The sequence below is a fragment of the Salmo salar genome, chromosome 03, assembly GCF_965601325.2.
Source record: "Salmo salar chromosome 03, fSalSal1, whole genome shotgun sequence".
NCBI classification, from domain to species: domain Eukaryota; kingdom Metazoa; phylum Chordata; class Actinopteri; order Salmoniformes; family Salmonidae; genus Salmo; species Salmo salar.
Window position 1 is genome coordinate 72,175,962 of NC_138293.1, and position 21,207 is coordinate 72,197,168.

The window sequence follows — 21,207 nt, forward strand, 5'->3', positions numbered from 1 at the left end:
CAAGGTTCGCCAGTCTTTCTGTCTGTCTGTTTGTCTGTCTGTCTGTTTGTCTGTTTGTCTGTCTGAGCCCACAACTGCCTGTAATGTGAAGTGATGGAGCTAGAGAGAGATACACCCACAACCATCTCTTTTTCTCGTCTCTCTCTTTTGAACACTGGGGGGAGACAAACTCTTAGTCAAAGAGTCAGCTGGTATCCATCCACATGGTCATACATGGTTTGGCAATTAGAACATTTTTGACATTATGTCATGTCAATTAAGTGAAAGAAAATGAGATTCTCATATGAACACTGTCTGTTTATAGTGTATTTTCCCAAGGCTACATACATCCTTTGAAAAGTAGACACTAGTGAGAAAAGACCATCTACCTGACATGTTGTGGATTAAATTGTAGGAATCTTTCAGAATTCTGAAATCACTGGAATAGCATTCATTTAGGATTGAAACTGAAAAGTGTATTTTTCCGTGGCAACACGTTGACAGCCGTTTTTTTCGTTCGCTGAACTCCTCCTCTTTCATGATCAACGAGTTCAGTACCACCTGTGACTAATAACTCGTGCCATCACTGCCTGTTGCGTCCGTGGCTCGGTTGAAGACCTAGTTGTTTTCATTTATGAAAATGACAAAAAACTGCCTCATTTCATAGGCCTAAATAACATTATCTTCATTGGACAAATGACAATAGCAACGTCGTTTCATCTGCCAACGCGTAAAGAATGATGCGATCCGTTCCAACGTTCTGCATAACTGAGAAATGTTTCCGCATATTGATCATATTTTCTCCACGAATGTAGCCGCGTCCTCAAGAGAATCCCCCTTTAAGTTTTAACCACGACTCTATGATTGGCATTAGTTGATTCAGCGTCAAGAAATTGTTCTTGGAAAGCGCTGGGTGGTTTTGGACAACGCTAAATGACTGCTGATGGACTCATTGCTCGTGTTAACTGGTTTTGAGTCACTGGCATCTCGGGAGGAACATCGGGCGGCGCGCTGACAGATCTCGGTGATACTGTGGTGATAGTCATTCCGATGTCAACAAAGAAGGCATCGTTGAAGGATAAAGAGACTAAAAACGGAACATCAAAATATGTGTTGGAGAGATGCGCCTCGGTTTGCGAGTATTTTGATATTGCCTTCAAGGTCTGTATTAGGCTATTCTTATTATTGGGATATATATTATTAGGCTATGTTTATGTGCTCATAACAGTATTATGCTTCTGATCATGTTATGGCGCTGCCTGCTGGTATTAATATTGACTGTAGCCTAATTGAGAAGCTTCACTGGTGGTACAGGTGTCCATCTATCAAACAAAGGAAGGAAAATCTATTTAAATACAGTAGCCTGTCTACTCTGCACACCAGTACACTCTTATAAAAAAAAAAGGGTTCCAAAGGGGTTCTTTGGCTGTCCCCATAGAAGAACCCCTTTGGTTCCAGGTGAAACCCTTTTTTGTTCCAGGTAGAACCATTTTGTGTTCCATGTAGAACCCTCTGTGGAGAAGGTTCTAAACTCAGCAAAAATAGAAACGTCCTCTCACTGTCAACTGCATTTATTTTCAGCAAACTTAACATGTGTAAATATTTGTATGAACATAACAAGATTCAACAACTGAGACATAAACTGAACAAGTTCCACAGACATGTGACTAACAGAAATGGAATTGTGTGTCCCTGAACAAAGTGGGGGTCAAAATCAAAAGTAACAGTCAGTATCTGGTGTGGCCACCAGCTGCATTAAGTACTGCAGTGCATCTCCTCCTCATGGACTGCACCAGATTTGCCAGTTCTTGCTGTGAGATGTTACCCCACTCTTCCACCAAGGCACCTGGAAGTTCCCAGATATTTCTGGGGGGAATGGCCCTAGCCCTCACCCTCCGATCCAACAGGTTCCAGACGTGCTCAATGGGATTGAGATCCGGGCTATTCGCTGGCCATGGCAGAACACTGACATTCCTGTCTTGTAGGAAATCACGCACAGAACAAACAGAATGGCTGGTGGCATTGTCATGCTGGAGGGTTATGTCAGGATGAGCCTGCAGGAAGGGTACCACATGAGGGAGGAGGATGTCTTCCCTGTAACGCACAGCGTTGAGATTGCCTGCAATGACAACAAGCTCAGTCCGATGATGCTGTGACACACCGCCCCAGACCATGACGGACCCTCCACCTCCAAATCGTTCCCGCTCCAGAGTACAGGCCTTCGTGTAACGCTCATTCCTTCAACGATAAGCGTGAATTCGACCATCACCCCTGGTGAGACATAACCGCAAGTCGTCAGTGAAGAGCACTTTTTGCCAGTCCTGTCTGGTCCAGCGACAGTGGGTTTGTGCCCATAGGAGACGTTGTTGCCAGTGATGTCTGGTGAGGACCTGCCTTACAACAGGCCTACAAGCCTTCAGTCCAGCCTCTCTAAGCCATATTGTGGACAGTCTGTGCACTGATGGAGGGATTGTGCGTTCCTGGTGTAACTCGGGCAGTTGTTGTTGCCATCCTGTACCTGTCCCGCAGATGTGATGTTCAGATGTACCAATCCTGTGCAGGTGGTGTTACACGTGATCTGCCACTGCAAGGACGATCAGCTGTCCACCCTGTCTCCCTGTCGCGCTGTCTTATGCCTCTCACAGTACGGACATTGCAATTTATTCCCCTGGCCACATCTGCAGTCCTCATGCCTCCTTGCAGCATGCCTAAGGCACGTTCACGCAGATGTGCAGGGACCCTGAGCATCTTTCTTTTGGTGTTTTTCAGAATCAGTAGGAAGGCCTCTTTAGTGTCCTAAGTTTTCATAACTGTGACCTTAATTGCTCGCCGTCTGTAAGCTCTTAGTGTCTTAACGACCGTTCCACAGGTGCATGTTATTTAATTGTTTATGGTTCATTGAACAAGCATGAGAAACAGTGTTTAAACCCTTTACAATGAAGATCTGCGAAGTTATTTGGGTTTTTACTAATTATTTTTGAAAGACAGGGTCCTGAAGGGAAGTTTCTTTTTTTGCTGAGTTTACATGTAACCCAAAATGGGTCTACTTGTAACCAAAAGGGTTCTACCTGGAACCAACAAGGGTTCTTCATAGGGTTTTCCAATCGGGACAGCCAAAGAACCCTATTAGGTTCTAGATAGCACCTTGTTTTCTAAGAGGGTAGCACTTGCTTTTGTGAAGTTTCCCCTTAATGTAGCACAATATACCACTATGGAATAAGAACAGCTGTTATCATTGTGGCAAGCTTCTATTCTGTTTACATTACTCTTAATTACCACACTCACTATCAATTATGTGCCTTGCCACACACCAGTGCACACCAATTTCACCCCTCCCTTATGGATAATGTCAGTGGTGGAAAAAGTACTCAACAGTCATACTTGAGTAAAAGTAAAGATACCTTAATAGAAAATGACTCAAGTGAAAGTCACCCAGTAAAATACTTCTTAAGTAAAAGTCTAAAAGTATTTGGTTTTAAATATACTTAAGTACATTTGAGCAATTCCATTTACTTTTGATTCTTAAGTATCAAAAGTAAAAGTATAAACCAGAGGACACACGTTTTTATTTTTTTTATTGACGGATAGCCAGGGGCACACACCAACACTCAGACATAATTTACAAACGAAGCATTTGTGTTTAGTGAGTCCGCCAGATGAGAAACAGTAGGGGTGATCAGGGATGTTCTCATAAGTGTGTGAATTGGACCATTTACTTGTCAAAATGTAACAAGTACTTTTGGGTGTCAGGGAAAATGTATGGAGTAAAAAGTACATTATTTTCCTTAGGAATGTAGTGAAGAAAAATTGGCTAAAATATAAATAGTAAAGTACAGATACCCCAAAAAACTAGTTAAGTAGTACCACCACTGGATAATGTAGCCAATGTGACACAGGTTTATTTGATATGAATCACGCTATTCAGTCCTCCCATTCTTAGTGATACCTAAATATTGGCTCAAGGAAGAATGTAGCACTTGGTAATACAGGTTAACTGCATACCACGTAATAGTACATTTCTCTCAATCTTTTGATCAGAATCAGGAGAGTGGTTAATGGACTAGACCAAGCAGAAGTAGAACAGGTCATTCACATAGTCAAGCAGTTTCACATCAGTCCCATGATGGTTTGTGCAAATATGATCTCTCATACATATCCACTCTAAGCTGTTTTACTGCAGAACACTACTCATGTTGAATAAGGAATGATCAAATGAATAAGGGTAGACCCACACATCAACCACATCATTTAGTCTACAACCTTATAAAGATGAAATCAACGGATGGATAAAATATCCAAACTAAATCAGGCGCCCAATAAATTAACCAGGAAGTTCAGATGAGGCTAAAACAAGAACATTTTGCAATAGGATCATGAGTCAGTGCTTTGACACTTAGCAACACTAGTCATCATGATGTTGTGAAATTCTAGTTTTATAATTTTCACTTCTCATGGATGCACAGCATCATGAAATAATCAACAGATTACCACCAGAAAGTAATTTTGCATATGAACCAATTGAATTCAATGATTCATCTCTTAAGACCAAACATTGTTCATTGAAAGCTTGTTTGGAGTTATTACCATTCTTCTGGTCATGTGAGGGTTGATGTCAGTGTGTTGGGCCCAGGTATGACCCCTAACTCCTCTCTCTGACCTCTGGCTGTGACGCCTCTCTAGGTGATGCTGCTGGGAGACTCTGCGGTGGGGAAGACATGTGTGCTGGTGCGCTTTAAAGACGGGGCCTTTTTGGGAGGCAACTTCATAGCCACCGTGGGAATAGACTTTAGGGTGAGAGAGATGTCAGTAGACTCAGCTCAGGTTCTTTGTGTCTATACATTCATAATGTATACATTGTCTGCTGTTTTTCTCTGTTCTTTCTCATTTCTAAATGGTCTATTTACAAGATAAACGCTAGAATGTGGTTGAAGAATCCATACATAAAATATTTTCCCATCCTATTTCAGTTAAATCTGTAAATCCAATAACCACTTTAAAGTGTTTTCATGCAGTGATGATGGCTCAAAATGTACAAACCCTTTCACAAATCAGTCAAGTCCATAGAGCACTTCTGCTACTGTGCCGCATATGGCTCCAGAATGATTGTTTTCAGCCTGGAGGAGCTGTACGTTACGTTACCCCCACAAACGATGCTCTGCCCTGGCTGGGGTCAAATAAACAAGCAGCTCCCATGTGGGGGACAGATTGGTGGGGGACAGATTTCCATAGCTTCCAACCAGCTGCTGGAGAGACAGAGAGAAAAAGATAGAGAAAATGTGTGAGAGATGGAAAAAGAGAGAGAATATGGACAGAAAGAAAGACTCTTGCACCAGTGGATTTGGACCCGCTCACCCTCCAAAGAAAACACTCTATCTAATGGCTGGTAAAATGGCGGTTTTGGAGGAAATGATGTTGCATTAAGACAGAGTACTGTGTTACCACTCTGTGTTGATGGTGGAGACATTAGGACTGCCTGGGATGGGAGTACAACATGGATAGGGATGTGTGGAGCGTTTAAGTAGACAAATGGAGATTATTTTCTCCATGCTTGTGCAACAGGTATTAACTATTCATGAGATCCATAAATAAGTGCATTATAACAATGAGTTGTGTGTAGTGACCACCCCCGGCTACTTGCATTGCATCTGTATGGAACAGAAGATTATAAGGAGAGATGATTTTGAGACTGATACAGGATCAGTCAACATGTTCCTTGCTGAGCCTCCAGCTATACCAGTCAATACCCTGTGTGGATGGGAAGACTGATGTGACTAGCTCTAACGTGGCAGGGCTATTTTGGCCCTGCTTCCTTGTAGCAGTTACTCAGCATGCGGGCTTGTCAACGCGAAGCCGTGTGTGGCCAATCTGCGTAATAATTGGAGGGAAAAATGGAAACCCATGGCAACTAATGCAGGGGTTGGACCATGTCCGTTCTGCCAAGGTGGAAGTCTCAATGGGTGGTGGTTACTCCTGTTGAGAGGGGCCATTTTAGAAGATTGGACTCACTTCAGAGAGAGAGTGTGTCTGTCAGTGTGCTCACAGGAAAGGCAGGGGCTGACTGTACCCGGGTACTGATAGTGGAGTAATGAGGTTAGCTTAGAGGAAGTGATATGTACCAGTTGTAGCATTCACTTCCTTCATTTCAACATTGTTGCTTGTGTCATGTTTTCACTTAGTGACTTTCCCCCTGTTTTCCCCTGAAATACAAACAGGAAGTTTAAAAGGCCAGGGTGAGGTAAACTGGTTCAGCTACCTGCATAATAATGACACCTACACAGCAGAATGACCTTACAACAAGCTGTTATTGGTTGACCTCTAGAATGTGTGCCATTGGGTTTGTTCGTGTGGGTGGGTGGGTGTATGTACGTACGTATTTGAGACTTAGTTTAGAAGGGACACATCATTTCACATGACTTAGGCATCTTATTCCTTCTCAATCTTCCATATTCTTTCTATACTCCCTCGAAGAGCATTTTTCACAAGATATGTTTTTCACTTGGAAGCGTCTTATTCCTCCTTAATCTTCCATATTCCTTCTATATTGTCTTGGAGAGCATCTTTCACAAGATATGTTTTTCACCAATCCATATCTGTAGCTAATATTCTTTTTTTCACTCATGACTATTTTAGAATCCTGCCTATACAGGAAATCACATGGCGTCCCTGACAGCCACAGGAAATTAGTGGGGGAGTGGGTTGTTATTTTGCCAGTCTTCTTTCTCACTATTGTGCAATTAAGTCTAATTCCAGAACCTCTGTAGTGTGGGCGTAGCAATTGGCTTTCTTTGCTGGCCCCTGAAGCTCCTCTTAGTTTTCATGTTGTCTGTATGAGTCTATATAGCAGTGGCGATTTTAGCATGGAAATCTTGGTGGGGCCCCCCCCAAAAAGTGGGATGCATGCCATCAAAGCCACAACACTAAACAATACATGAATTGCACTATAATGGTGACAAACGGTGCCCACAAACTGTTAGGGCCTACGTAAAGCTGTCCCAACACCTTACCACTGCTAAACCTGGCTTTCAGCGGAGCCTTGTCTGGCAGCGAAACAGTTCATTCAGCCTCATTTACTGCCTTTTAAAAAACATAGCTGACATGGCAGACTTGCTTAAAACCTCTTCAGCGTCTCGTCCCGTCAGCGGGATCAAAATCCAGGGAAAACTCCTAGCGACATTAGCATAACGAAATTTAATATATATATTTTTTTCAAATATAGGACTGTCTCATATCGTTTTATAGATACACCTCTCCTGAATCGACCCACGTCGTCCGATTTCAAAAAGGTTTTACAGGAAAAGCAAATCATTAGATTATGTTAGAGGAGTCTATCGTACAAGCAGCAACATAGCCATTTTCCGACCAACCACATGCATCACAAATAACCAAAAAACAGCTAAATGCAGCACTAACCTTTTACAAACTTCATCAGATGACACACCTAGGACATCATGTTACACAATGCATGCATTCTTTTGTTCAATAAAGTTCATATTTATATATGAAAACAGCATTTTACATCGGCGTCTGACGTTGACTAACTATTTTCCCGTCAAATGCAATCCGGGGAAACAGAGCTACAATTTACTGAATTACTATTCGAAAACATGTTTAAAATGTAATATTGTCATTCTAAGATTTATAGATGAATATCTCTTGAAAGCACCTGTCATACCAGATTTAAAAATAACTTTACTGGGTAATCACACTTAGCGATAAAAGGGGATGCGATACTCAGAAAATGAGCTAGTAAATACAGCTCGGCGCCATCTTGGAACAATCGCATATCACATCTAATGTTGTATAATATTGTCAATAATCCCTTACCTTTAGTTGTCTTCATCAGAAAGCACTTCCAGGAATCCGAGGTCCACAACAGATGTATTTTCGGTCAAAAAAGTCCATCCTTTATGTTCCATTAGCTTGCTGTTGTTAGCGCGTCTGAATGCTGTATCCAACTACTCTGCCGTGCGCGCCACAGCCGTTTAGAAATAATTTTTTATAATAATAATTTTTAGGTTCGTTCAAACATGTCAAACGTTGTATAACATAAATCTTCAGGGCCTTTTTCAACAAGAGAGCCAATAAGATTCGAGGGGGATGATTTCATTGTGTTTCCAAAGGTGGGGGTAGACAGGGCCGCCGGCTTCATAATGGTGATGGCCCTCCCCCTGTGACCAATTTCCAACGCGTCTCATTCACTGAGTTTCGACAGTAGAAGGCTCAAAACACTTTGTAAAGACTGGCGACATCTTGTGGAAGCAATAGGAAGTGCTCAATGAACGATATCTCACGGTGTGAATAATAGGCAACGACGTGAAGTTGAGTCCACAATTCAGAATTCCACTTCCTGGTTCAATCGGTCTCGGGGTTTTGACTGCCATATGAGTTCTGTTATACTCACAGACACCATTCAAACAGTTTTAGAAACTTTAGGGTGTTTCTATCCACAGGTATTAATTATATGCATATCCTAGCTTCTGAGTCTGCTTAGTAGGCCGTTGAAAATGGGCACAAATTTTTTCCAAAATGCGCTGTGGCGCCCCCTATCGTAGGGTAACGTCAAGATTAAACAAATGTGGTTTCTACTGACTAATGAGATGTACAAACTATGGCATAAGGGGACAACAAGCGGATAAGAGGCAATCCATAATTCCGATTAAGATGTTACTGAGCAAGCGACGACGGACGTAGTCAATATAACTATTTGTTCAGCACTTTTGAAATGTATAGCGACAGAATTCAGAACATGGGCCATTCTTACAGTGTACTCCCTGTACAAATCAGAACCGTAGGATAAAAAAAGGGGGCATATAAACAGACAATGAAAGCTTTTACAATATTCGATTATTACAGTTCTCCAAAACAGGTTATAGGCTATATGTGCACCACCAAATTAGAACAGTAGGCGAAATTAAGAGGTGAAAGTAGACCAAATTATTAGGGTGGTGCACATTGAACGCCGTTTGGGTGAAAGCTGTACAAAACAGTAGCCAAACAAGCACACACCGGGCCACGAATGATGTGTTTGCAATACCGCATTGGTGAAAATAGACCAAATTATTATGGTGAGGCACATGGGTTACTAACAGCTTACAACACAACAAACACTAGTAATACTTTCTTAGCTACAGTATACATTTCTCCCTTGCATATTACATAATTTATGCAGCAGCATACAATACATTTTTGGACTCACCTTGGTGGCGCAGCGGTCCTTTGTGGGCAAATTGTGTCATCAGACTTTGTCATCAAACTTTGTCATTCTCTGGATTTATGGTGGGAACTCTTGGGGGGGGGGGGGGGACACAGCCATTGAATAGCAGGCTAACGTTAGTGGTTTCTTTGCAACGCTTGCAGTTAGCCACTGATTCCTTCCAAACGACTCATTGTTGAATTTGCGATTTCCAACTTGTTGTGTAATCTTTATGGCCGATGAGCACCGATATGTTTTATCTATAATTTCTCTTCATATGACAATGATTAAAAAGGATTTGCCAGTAGATTGTCTGATGATGACTGCTAGCTAAGACTTTGAAAGTAAGATGTTGACATGATCTGTCCAATCAAAGCTACTGTAGATATAACGTGATTTGTGGTCATTTTATCTGTGGCCAATGACCTTGAGCCTTCTTGGAAGGGCACTTCTAATCTAAGGCGGGTGACAGTGTGTCCCCATGAGTGACAGAACACTGAGCCAATCACAGTGCAATGCTCCTATTTTCTGCTGGCCTGCCCCACCACCACGTAAAGCACTGAGCTAGGCTGAAACACCTACATTTTAGAGCTGCCTGTTTATTTGCAGCTTTATTAACTCAATGATATATATATTTTTTTACATTGTTTGCAAACTGATGTGACACATATTAATGCCAAAATAACATCCAAAACAGGCAATCCCCCCCCAAAAAAACAAATGATAGATTTATTTATTTATTTTTATTTTTGAAAAAAAGTTGGGGCCCACCTGCCCTGAATGACGGGTCGCCACTGCTATACAGCATGCTGTGCCATTTCTGGTCTGTTTGTTTGTTCTTTAGAATATTCTTGCTTTCTGAAGCTTCTTAATATTTAAATACCTGTGATGTGTTTCTTCTGAGTCTGTCTCTATTATGCAAAAAGACCCCCATAGACAGTCCTGTGGTTAACTGTTTCCTCTCCTCATCAGAATAAAGTTTTGACGGTGGACAACGCGAAGGTCAAACTCCAGGTGAGAGAGCAGGGACCTCTACACCCAACATTGATGCCACTATTCCTGTGATCCTATCCCTACCAGTCTAATTCATTAAACCACAGTCAGTATCATTATATTACACAGTGGGCAGTGGCATATGTGGTCAACATGCAAGTGTCCCTATGTAACCACAGCGTATCTATTGCAAATACGTTGTTATCGTATCCTGTTCTAGTGACAATGCTGGCTGAGAGGTGCCAAACATTTAAATGCCTTTGGTGGGTTTTGTCTGAGCAGCACACCACCCTGCATCCCAATGCTGGCTTGCCTCTGAAGCTAAGCAGGGTTAAGCAGGGTTGGTCCTGGTCGGTCCCTGGATGGGAGACCAGATGCTGCTGGAAGTGGTGTTGGAGGGTCAGTAGGAGGCACTCTTTCCTATGGTCTAAAAGAATATATCAATTGCCGCAGGGCAGTGATTGGGGACATTGTCCTGTGTAGGGTGCCGTCTTTCGGATGGGATGTTAAACAGGTGTCCTGACTCTCTGTGGTCACTAAAGATCAACTGCCACTTATCGTAAGATTAGGGGTATTAACCTCGGGGTGTCCTGGCTAAATTCCCAATCTGGCTGTCATACCATCATGGCTACCTAATCATCCCCAGCTTCCAATTGGCTCATTCATCCCCCTCCTCTTCCCTGTAACTATTCCCCAGGTCATTTCTGTAAATGACAACGTGTTCTCAATCAACTTACCTGGTAAAAAATAAATAAGCCACGTGACTATTCTAATGTATTACACTGTAAAATATATTGATCATTAATTTCACGTATTTCCCATTATGACGTGCATACCATTGCATGCTCATTGGTTGCTGCTGGTTGGGATATTGTCCCATTTTCCAGGTTTATTACATTTTTATAATGAATTTGTTTCACTTCTTTCTCCCAGATCTGGGATACTGCAGGACAGGAGAGATTCCGCAGTGTCACGCACGCCTACTACAGAGACGCACAGGGTAATCTCTGCTCTATTAAAACACTTCCTGGTTGTGTGTGTGGTAGAATGCTAAGAGCACGTGGCTGTGTGAGACTCTCTGCCTTTCTCTCCTCAGCCCTCCTCCTGCTCTATGACATCACCTGCAAGTCATCCTTTGACAACATCAGGGTGAGAAACCTATCATGTCACTCTTCACTCCTCCTTCTTATCTCCTCACGTCTTCTCATAAGCCCCCTTTTAGAGGAAGAACCCAGAATTCCTTTTACATGCCAAGTAATATATGGCCTCCACACTTACATTACATTACTGAAGTGACCTCCACAATGACATTTCATGATATTTCCAAGAAGCAATTTGTTTAGTTTTTGAAGGTTTGGGATAGGGGAAGTGGAGCGCAGAATGGAGAACAGTAACCAAAGCAGCAGAGCAGAGAAATTGATTCTGTTTTTGTGGAGAGGGTCTCCTTTAGCACTGGAATTTTTACTGACTAATCTCCTTTTTAAATCTCTCCCCCCCCCCCCACCCCCCCCTCCCATATATAGGCCTGGCTGACTGAAATTCATGAGTATGCTCAGAAGGATGTGGTCATCATGTTGCTCGGCAACAAGGTGTGAGCTAGACATCCTTTTGGTTTTGTAGAGTGTATCAAGAGAAGTCGTCATACCAAAAGTAACAATAAGAACACAACACACACAGAAACATATTTGTCTCTGCTATTGACTTTGTAGCCTAATTACACACACCCACACACACAGTGTCTCAGCCTCAGAGTTTATATTGAAGCTGAATTAGAACGTTACTAGTGAATACATGTGTTGTGGTGATTTCAAATAGAACTGGTGGCATCTCCAGTTCAACAGCACCCATAGATCATGTGCCCCCTCTGGTGGTGCTACTACAGAGACACTGGGTCATTGCTGTCACGTTCCACCAGACATCATTTATTCCCAGAGCTGGGGAGAGCAGCAGGACAGGGAACATTTCTCTCTCTGAGCAATGTTTGGCCTGTGCTCAGACACTACGAGGCAGCCTGGAGACTGCCCTGGGAACTGCTGTGGGCTGATGTAGTGGTGCCTCTCTGGATCTAATGGACTAGTTGTGTCCATGACTCTCCTCTGCTCTGTCCAAACAGACGGACATGGCCGGAGAGAGGGTCATCAAGCATGAGGAGGGAGAGAAGCTGGCCAAGGTAAGAGACAAGGCCCTCTTAAAGGGTTTGCTCCACTCTCCTACTGCAAAACACCAAGTAGCCTCTTCAAAAGCAACTGTACAGCACTGTGAAATGAAAACAAGCTTGAAATGTTGATTTATATACTGCACTTGTGAACTGATGTTCCCTCTTGTGTTGGAGAGATGTATCATGCTGAGTGTTTGGTAGTGAGTTCATTCATATGATGAATGTGCTGTACTTGAGTAGTGCCATTAAAAGCCCTGGATGCTTTTCAGGAATATGGAGTCCCTTTCATGGAGACCAGTGCCAAGACTGGAGTCAACGTAGAGCTGGCCTTCCTGGCTGTAGCAAAGTAAGTCATGACTCATGTTATTTCTAAATGAAAGTTGCACTGTATGTGAGAGGGCAAAGACATATTGCCCAATTATGTTCCTCATCTCTCCTTCTCTTTTCCCTTATGTTTTCAATTTCTCTGCTCTGCACTGCTCCATCCCACACACACACTCTCCTTCCTTCCTCTCTCTCTGTCTCTCTGTCTCTCTGTCTCTCTGTCTCTCTGTCTCTCTGTCTCTCTGTCTCTCTGTCTCTCTGTCTCTCTGTCTCTCTGTCTCTCTGTCTCTCTCTCTCTCTCTCTCCCTCTCTGCCTGCCAGGGAGTTGAAGCACAGATCTGCCCAGCAGCCCAACGAGCCCAAGTTCCAGATCCACGACTACATCGCCTCTGAGAAGCAGAAGTCTGGCTGCTGTGGTGGCTACATGTAGCTGAACCTCTCACCAACTGTTACACCACACCAGGCCACAGTGAGAGAGGAGCGAGATAGAGAGAGACACAAACATCTACAGAGGGAGGGAGGTAAAGAGAGAGAGACAGAGCAGTAGGGAGACAGTCCCCCTAAAATAGCATCATCAGATTGTGAGTAGTCAAAAAGAGCAGAGCAACCACATTGTGAAAAAGAGATCACCTGGTCTGCTCCCCACCTACTTGGAAGGCCTATGGCAACTAGCCAACCCTCATTCTACCCCTATCAGGAGAAAAACCATGTCAGTGTTTTCAGTTGGATAGAAATCCATTACCAGTGTATTTAAAATGTGAATTTATATTTGAAACATGCTCGGATCATTTAGTTCATGTGTATCACATGCTGCAGCTGCAGCCAGTCAGTCTTACTCATTATTGCCATAAGGAAGGATTGGAAATCCTAATGGAATTTCTTGCCCCAATTTTGCCATATTTACAAAGACATTAGGAAATGATCTGATCACTTTATATAAAGATGTTAGGTGGAATAAAATACAGATTTTTTGGTGCTCATGGCTTCATATGTTTCACCACATTCTATTCAGGACTAAATGCCATTATACATGTTGTATGAGGAGCACCCTGTACTACTGCGGTGTCATACACAGCGTGTCCCAGATGCGGCCTCTACCGGCTGAAAATGTGTCTAATGACAGTCATTTTCTAATTATACTCCAAATAAAAAATCTGAAATGTTGTGGTCAATGTTAATTGAGGTGGTGGTCAGAAGTTCCAGCATGAGTTTTGATTTGCTTTTAAACATGCCATCCACCAATGAGAGAGCTCCCTCAGACACTGTTGTGGAACCTCTATCAGTCATCATTAATGGACGTTGTTGTTGTTGTCTCTACTGTACATGGGTTGTTCATGGGTTGCATTGTGTAAAATGTTCCTTTGTATTTGGTTCATTATGGATGTTTGCTTATTGAATTTGCTTGATGTCACAATTATTGTCACTCTCTATGGAGGTGTCACAGTGATCACAAAGTGCCATGGAAAGGTGCTTTGTTATCGTACAGTATATAAAAACTATTTTTTTGTAATGAAGATGGTGGTGTTTTATTGCAGTGTGTGTTTGTATATCTGTTCTTTGAGTCGCTGGGGAGGAGGTTATAGGTCAGGGTTCCCCAACTGGTGGCCACTGGTGGTTTTATTTGGCCCCCCAAGTTTTCTGAGCAAAACAATATATATACAGTACCAGTCAAATGTTTGGACACACCTACTCAAGGGGTGTCACGTCCTGACCAGTATAAGGGGTTATTTGTTATTGTAGTTTGGTCAGGACGTGACAGGGGTGTGTTTGTTTTGTGTTGTCGGGGTTTTTGGGTAGTGTTCTATGTTTTGTATTTCTATGTTCTATTTTCTAGTTTTTCTATTTCTGTGTCTAGTTTGTTTTGACCTTCAATTGGAGGCAGCTGTTCCTCGTTGCCTCTAATTGAAGGTCCTATTTAGTAGGGGTGTTTTTCATGGGGGTTTTGTGGGTAGTTTCCTGTTTAGTGTTTGCACCTGACAGGACTGTTTCTCGTCAATGTTTGTTGTTTTGTTAAGTGTTTACGTTTTCCTTCATTAAAGAAGATGTGTATTCACATTCCCGCTGCGTTTTGGTCCAAATCATACGACGCCCGTGACAAGGGGATTTCTATTTTTTTACTAGGTTCTACATTGTAGAATAATAGTGAAGACATCACAACTATGAAATAACACATGGAATCATCGTGTAGAAACCAAAAAAATCTTAAACCAATCGAAATATTTTTGGGTTTATTCAAAGTAGCCACCGTTTACCTTGATGACAGCTTTGCACACTCTTGGCATTCTCTCAACCAGCTTCACCTGGAAGGCTTTTCCAAAAGTATTGAAGGAGTTCCCACATACGCTCAGCACTTGTTGGCTGCTTTTTCTTCACCCTGCGTTCCAACTCATCCCAAACCATCTCAATTGTGTTGAGGTTGGGAGATTGTGGAGGCCAGGTCATCTGATGCAGCAATCCATCGTTCTCCTTCCTGGTCAAATAGCCCTTACACAGCCTGGAGGTGTGTTGTCATTGTCCTGCTGAAAAACCAATGATAGTCCCACTAAGCGCAAACCAGATGGGATGGCGTATCGCTGCAGAATGCTGTGGTAGCCATGTTGGTTAAGTGTGCCTTGAATTCAAAGTGAATAACTGACAGTGTTACCAGCAAAGCACCCCCACACCATCACAACTCCTCCATGCTTCACAGTGGGAACCACACATGCGGAGATCATCCGTTCACCTAATCTGCCTCTCACAAAGACAGCGGTTGGAACCAAAAATCTCAAATTTGGACTAATCAGACTAAAGGACAGATTTCCACCGGTCTAATGTCCATTGCTCGTGTTTCTTGGCCCAAGCAAGTCTCTTCTTATTATTGGTGTCCTTTAGTAGTGGTTTCTTTGCAGCAATTCGACCATGAAGGACTGATTCACGCAGTCTCCTCTGAACAGTTGATGTTGAGATGTCTGCTACTTGAACTCTGTGAAGCATTTATTTGGGCTGCAATATCTGAGGCTGGTAACTCTAATGAACTTATCCTCTGCAGCAGAGGTAACTCGGGGTCTTCCTTTCCTGTGGCAGTCCTCATGAGAGACAGTTTCCTTACAGCGCTTGATGGTTTTTGCGACTGCACTTGAAGAAACTTTCAAAGTTCTTGAAATTTTCCGCATTGACTGACCTTCATGTCTTAAAATAACGGACTGTCATTTTCCATGCTTATTTGAGCTGTTCTTGCCATAATATAACCTTGGTCTTTTACCAAATAGGGCTATCTTCTGTATACCACTCCTACCTTGTCACAGCACAACTGATTGAATCAAATGCATTAAGAAGGAAAGAAATTCAACAAATTAACTTCTAACAAGGCACACCTGTTAATTGAAATGCATTCCAGGAAACTACGTCATGAAGGTGGTTGAGATTCTTCCGATGGCATTGAGGAGTACACCACATCAGTCACTGGCTTCATCAATAAGTGCATCGATGACGTCGTCCCCACAGTGACCGTACGTACATACCCCAACCAGAAGTCATTGATTACAGGCAACATCCGCACTGAACTAAAGGGTAGAGCTGCCACTTTCAAGGAGTGGGACTCTAATCCAGACGCTTATAAGAAATCCTGCTATGCCCTCCGATGAACCACCTAACAGACAAAGCATCAATACAGGATTAAGATTGAATCATACTACACCAGCTCCGATGCTCGTCGGATGTGGCAGGGCTTGCAAACTATTACAGACTACAAAGGGAAGCACAGCCGCGAGCTGCCCAGTGACACGAGCCTACCAGATGAGCTAAATTATTTCTATGCTTGCTTCGAGGCTAGCAACATTGGCGCATGCATGAGAGCATCAGCTGTTCCGGACAACTGTGTGATCACGCTCTCCGTAGCCGATGTAAGACCTTTAAACAGGTCAACATTCACAAGGCCGCAGGGCCAGACTGATTACCAGGACGTGTACTCCGAGCATGTGCTGAGGAACTGGCAAGTGTCTTCACTGACATTTTCAACCTGTCCCTGACTGAGTTTGTCATACCAACATGTTTCAAGCAGACCACCATAGTGCCTGTGCCCAAGAACACTAAGGTAACATGCCTAAATGACTACAGACCCGTTGCACTCACGTCTGTAGCCATGAAGTGCTTTGAAAGGCTGGTCATGGCTCACATCAACACCATTATCCCAGAAACCCTAGACCCCCTCCAATTTGCATACCGGCCTAACGGATCCACAGATGATGCAATCTCTATTGCACTCCACACTGCCCTTTCCCACCTGGACAAAAGGAACACCTACATGAGAATGCTATTCATTGACTACAAAGCTCATCAATAACTAAGGACACCGGGACTAAACACCTCCCTCTGCAACTGGATCCTGGACTTCCTGACGGGCCGCCCCCAGGTGGTAAGTGTAGGTAACAACACATCTGCCACTCTGATCCTCAACACAGGGGCCCCTCATGGGTGCATGCTCAGTCCTCTCCTGTACTCCCTGTTCAACCATGACTGCATGGCCAGCCACGTCTCCAACACCATCATTAAGTTTGTAGACGACGCAACAGTGGTAGGCCTGATCACCGACAACGACGAGACAGCCTATAGGGAGGAGGTCAAACACCTTGCCGTGTGGTGCCAAGACAACAACCTCTCCATCAACGTGATCAAGACAAATGAGATGATTGTGGACTAAAGGAAAAGGAGGACCGAGCACGTTCCCATTCTCATCGACGGGGTTGTAGTGGAGCAGGTTGAGAGCTTCAAGTTCCTTGGTGTCCACATCACCAACAAACTATCTTAACAGTTTCTATCCCCAAACCATAAGATTCCTGAACAGCTAATCAATTGCCCCCCCCCCTATTTTACACCGCTGCTACTCTCTGTTTATTAACTGTGCATAGTCACTTTAACTCTACCTACATGTACATATTACCTCAATTATCTCGACACCAGTGCCCCCTAACATTGACTCTGTACCATACCCCCTGTTTATAGCCTCGCTACTGTTATTTTAATGCTGCGCTTTCATTATTATTATTTTTTACTTAACACACCTAAGTATCCCACGCATAATAGAGAGACACATGATCGTATACAAATGCAAGGTTTGAAATGGTTATGTTTTAGTCAAACATTGTGTATGTTTGGGCTTTTTGCAGTCTTCAAATGATTTGTAATTATGCACCGGCCCCCAACCAACCGCTCCATAGAAAAACGTGTTTTTTCTGTAGAAAAACAAGATTTCAGTCTTGGGGTGTGTTCCCTGACCGATTCCGCGTTTGGTTAATGATGTTTGTTCGCCATGAGAAGACTATTTCACTTCCTCAAAATCCCCATAATGAATCTAATATGACTCAAGGAATCTGTAATTCATTTTGACGTTTTTGCCTAGGATGTTTTAGTTGTGTGATTTTACATCTAACTGAAGTGTGTGGTGCAGTATTTCTCAAGTAAAGAAATGCAACACACGTTGTCTTGTATAAACAAGGTCGGAGCTGCTGGGCAGGTCTGTCTCACTGTCTATGCTATTGGATAGAGAGCAATCACTGCAGCTGTTCACCCCATGTTAGTAGACAAATGAAAATCGTCAAATCAAAACCCAACCTTCATTCACCAGTTGTGAAGCACGGATGTTCCACACTCAGTTTTAGACAAGACTGACTTTATGACCAAAATGATCCTATTTACACTTTGTAGTCAATTTTGACACACTGTTTCTGACTCCTATCAATGCCACATAGGCTGTTTTCAAAGGGATTCGTTGCTTTTTAAAGGCAGTCGCTTCTTAATATCACCACTCGGGATTTGTTTTACACAAATAGCTCCAAACATCCACAAAGTCACAGAGGGACTCGATTGTTTTGTGAAATACATCCTACTCATTTTTTATTAAAAAATAAATAAAAATAAGCCAGTAATTCATCCACTTATTGAGACAGACAGAAAAGGTTTATTTCAAACCACCACATATTGAGATGAACATGGAAATGTGAAGTTATGGGAATCCTTACAGCCTTGTAATATGAAAAGGGTTATTTACCGATACTGTACGAAAGAGGTTCAATTTGAGCTGAGTTGCAGGCCTACATCAACCTGGATGGTGGAGTCTGTAGTGGAGATGGTGGTGCCAGGCAGAACATCCATTACTCATTGTACCTGGCTCAGTTGTATACCTGGAATCTAGCTCTCCCCTCCCCATCCAGTCTATCAATCCCATAGACCATAAACCTCCTAGGAACTCTTCCTCCTCCACACAGTTGTACTGCTGTACCAACGATTAAATCAAACACAAACAAGAATCATCCTCAGAAACATCACATAGCATCTGACCATCAGCCTTTCTGTATACATAGTTTGAGATGATAGGCCTATGAGTGAGTCATCAATAAATTATAGTGAGTCATCAATATATTATATTAAGGACATTACCATGCATTGATAAGTGTACCTGCAAATGTCCCAGTATAGAGAAGTAACAACTCTGCTGTGGTTTTGGGTCAGTGATGTCCTTGCTGTTTTAGTGATGATGTAATAGAGCATTTCTCAAGGAGGGTCTAGGCTCCTTCCTTCCACATAAAGGTTTGCATTTCTTCAGAATTGCAGGCTGGTGAGGTAGGCCTATTCAGAAGAGTTTCTATCTGTCAGTGAGTGTGTGTTCTCACAGAGACAGACAGATATAGAGAGAGAGGATGGAGAGAGAAGGAGCGCATGTGGCAAATGCAGATGTCTTTTCCTGAGCATAATATTTGTAATCTATAAGTAAAAACATATTTAAACATCAGGAATATGCAGTCCAGTGGAGGCTGCTGAGTGGAGGACGGCTCATAATAATGGCTGGAACTGAGCGAATAGAATGGCATCAAACACCTGGAAACCATATGTTTGATGTTGTTGATACCATACCACCAACCCCCTGTGATACAGTACCATATGTTTACAGAAGGACCACATGCATTTGTCACAACATGGCAGCAGCAGCAGCAATCATTTTTGCGCATGCACTTGTCGATCATTAGGGCCAATAGCATGCATGCCCCATTAATTTATGCGCCTCCCTCCTCCTGGGGTATTTGAGTAGTGATTGGTGTTACTATCTGTCTTCTCCACCTACGTCACTGTCCTTTATAAAATAGTCTACTGAGTTTAACTCCGTGTCAGATTAGAGAATTGAGTTTTGGAGAAAAGACAACGCATACATATAGTTAGTAGAACTTCAGGTTTTGGCGACACATCTCGGGTTGGCATACATCCCCTGTATGCACAAAGTTTAGGAGTTGCTTTTGAACGTGAGTTGCGACTGTGGGTGACATCCAGTCACCACGGACGGCGCTTTATAAACAGACCCATTGGATGCCAGACGCTCAGCCTTGAGAACTGTAGAGATTCCTGTTGACGGGTACCACTCGTGCTCAGCATCCCAAACGGAGTTTTCTTGGCAACTTCCAGCTAGTGAACGATAATTCTCACAAGCAACGGGTTGAATTGGTGAAATAAATAGCAGAAACTATGCCCAGCAAAAGCGAAGATAATCGGCCAAGACTCTGCCTGCTGGAGAAAGGGGACAATGGTTATGGGTTCCATCTCCACGGTGAGAAGGGTAAGACCGGGCAGTTCATACGGCTTGTGGAGCCCGACAGTCCGTCTGAAATTTCTGGGATTCGCGCGGGGGACCGACTAGTGTTCGTGAACGGGGAGAACGTGGAGAGCGAGAGCCATCAACAGGTTGTGTCCCGGATAAGAGCCACGGTGGGCCAGCTCGAGCTCATTGTTGTCGACCAGGACACTGAGCAACTGTTGAAAAAACACAAGATGAAGTGTCTCAAAGAATATGTCACGGAGCGCATTCCTTTACCCAGCGACGACGAGTCAGAAAGCGAAGACGTTAAGGAGAACGGGACACCATGCGGGACACCGAGAGAATCCACACCCATCCCGGAAAATAACGGAGAGCTCCATGGCCACGTAGAGCTCCATAGCCATGTTGAGAAAAAGCTGAGCATCAACTCTGAGAAGGTGAGTGTGCCAAAGTGCAAAACCTGAATAATCAATGAAATTCTTATATGGGGTCATTGATGTAGCCTGGTGGTCACAGTAAGCTATATTCTGCAAATATACAATACAGATTCAGTTACCGTTTGCGTAATTGTACCACTGACACAGTTTTTTTTTATTCATTCATGTATTCACCAGCAATGTAATTAGATTATTTTAACTTTTCAGTCTCCTGTTGTATAAGTGCACTGTGAAAATAACAATTGATATGGTCAGCTGCAAAGCCCAATATTCCCACTCTCTTCATTGTAGCAGTTTTGGCAGAGATAGCAGGTTGTAGGCGAGTCAGTTGGCTGCACATTTGTTGTGGGTGGTGGTGGTGGGAAGGGGGGTATAGGAAAGGAAGGACAAACAGCCTGCTTCAGCCTTGAGTTCAAGTTAATGTGACAGTGATGCTGCACACCACTGGGAGGGCAACAACATTTTTTGTGTTGTTGTTCTGAGGTTTGAGAAAGAACTGACACTTGACATTGGGGTTGAAGAGAAAGAATTGGAGGTTTACTGAAGCAGATGTCTTTGAACA

The 21,207-nt window shown here is 43.1% G+C and overlaps 2 protein-coding genes across 4 annotated transcripts in view; both read left to right on the forward strand.

Moving 5' to 3' along the window:
• The first annotated feature begins 591 nt into the window (after nt 1-591).
• LOC106601425 (ras-related protein Rab-37) lies at nt 592-13,810 on the forward strand. 3 transcript variants are annotated; one of them, XM_014193636.3, is made up of 9 exons: nt 592-1,140; nt 4,660-4,770; nt 10,145-10,186; nt 11,099-11,165; nt 11,262-11,314; nt 11,689-11,754; nt 12,279-12,335; nt 12,593-12,669; nt 12,969-13,810. In XM_014193636.3, the coding sequence occupies exons 1-9, from the start codon at nt 1,030-1,032 to the stop codon at nt 13,075-13,077; spliced, it is 693 nt and encodes a 230-aa protein (XP_014049111.1). In that variant the 5' UTR covers nt 592-1,029; the 3' UTR covers nt 13,078-13,810. The 3 variants fall into 3 exon arrangements, with proteins under 3 accessions (XP_014049111.1, XP_045571179.1, XP_045571180.1); XM_045715223.2 differs by lacking the exon at nt 11,689-11,754; XM_045715224.2 differs by lacking the exon at nt 4,660-4,770 and having other exon boundaries at nt 758-1,140.
• A 5,964-nt stretch (nt 13,811-19,774) lies between these two features.
• The window catches only part of LOC106601421 (Na(+)/H(+) exchange regulatory cofactor NHE-RF1), a 39,973-nt gene continuing 38,540 nt past the window's right edge, over nt 19,775-21,207 (forward strand). The window contains exon 1 of the mRNA XM_014193628.3: nt 19,775-20,645. Coding sequence (XP_014049103.2) covers nt 20,139-20,645 — 507 coding nt within the window. The 5' untranslated portion in view covers nt 19,775-20,138. The remainder of the gene's footprint in view (nt 20,646-21,207) is intronic.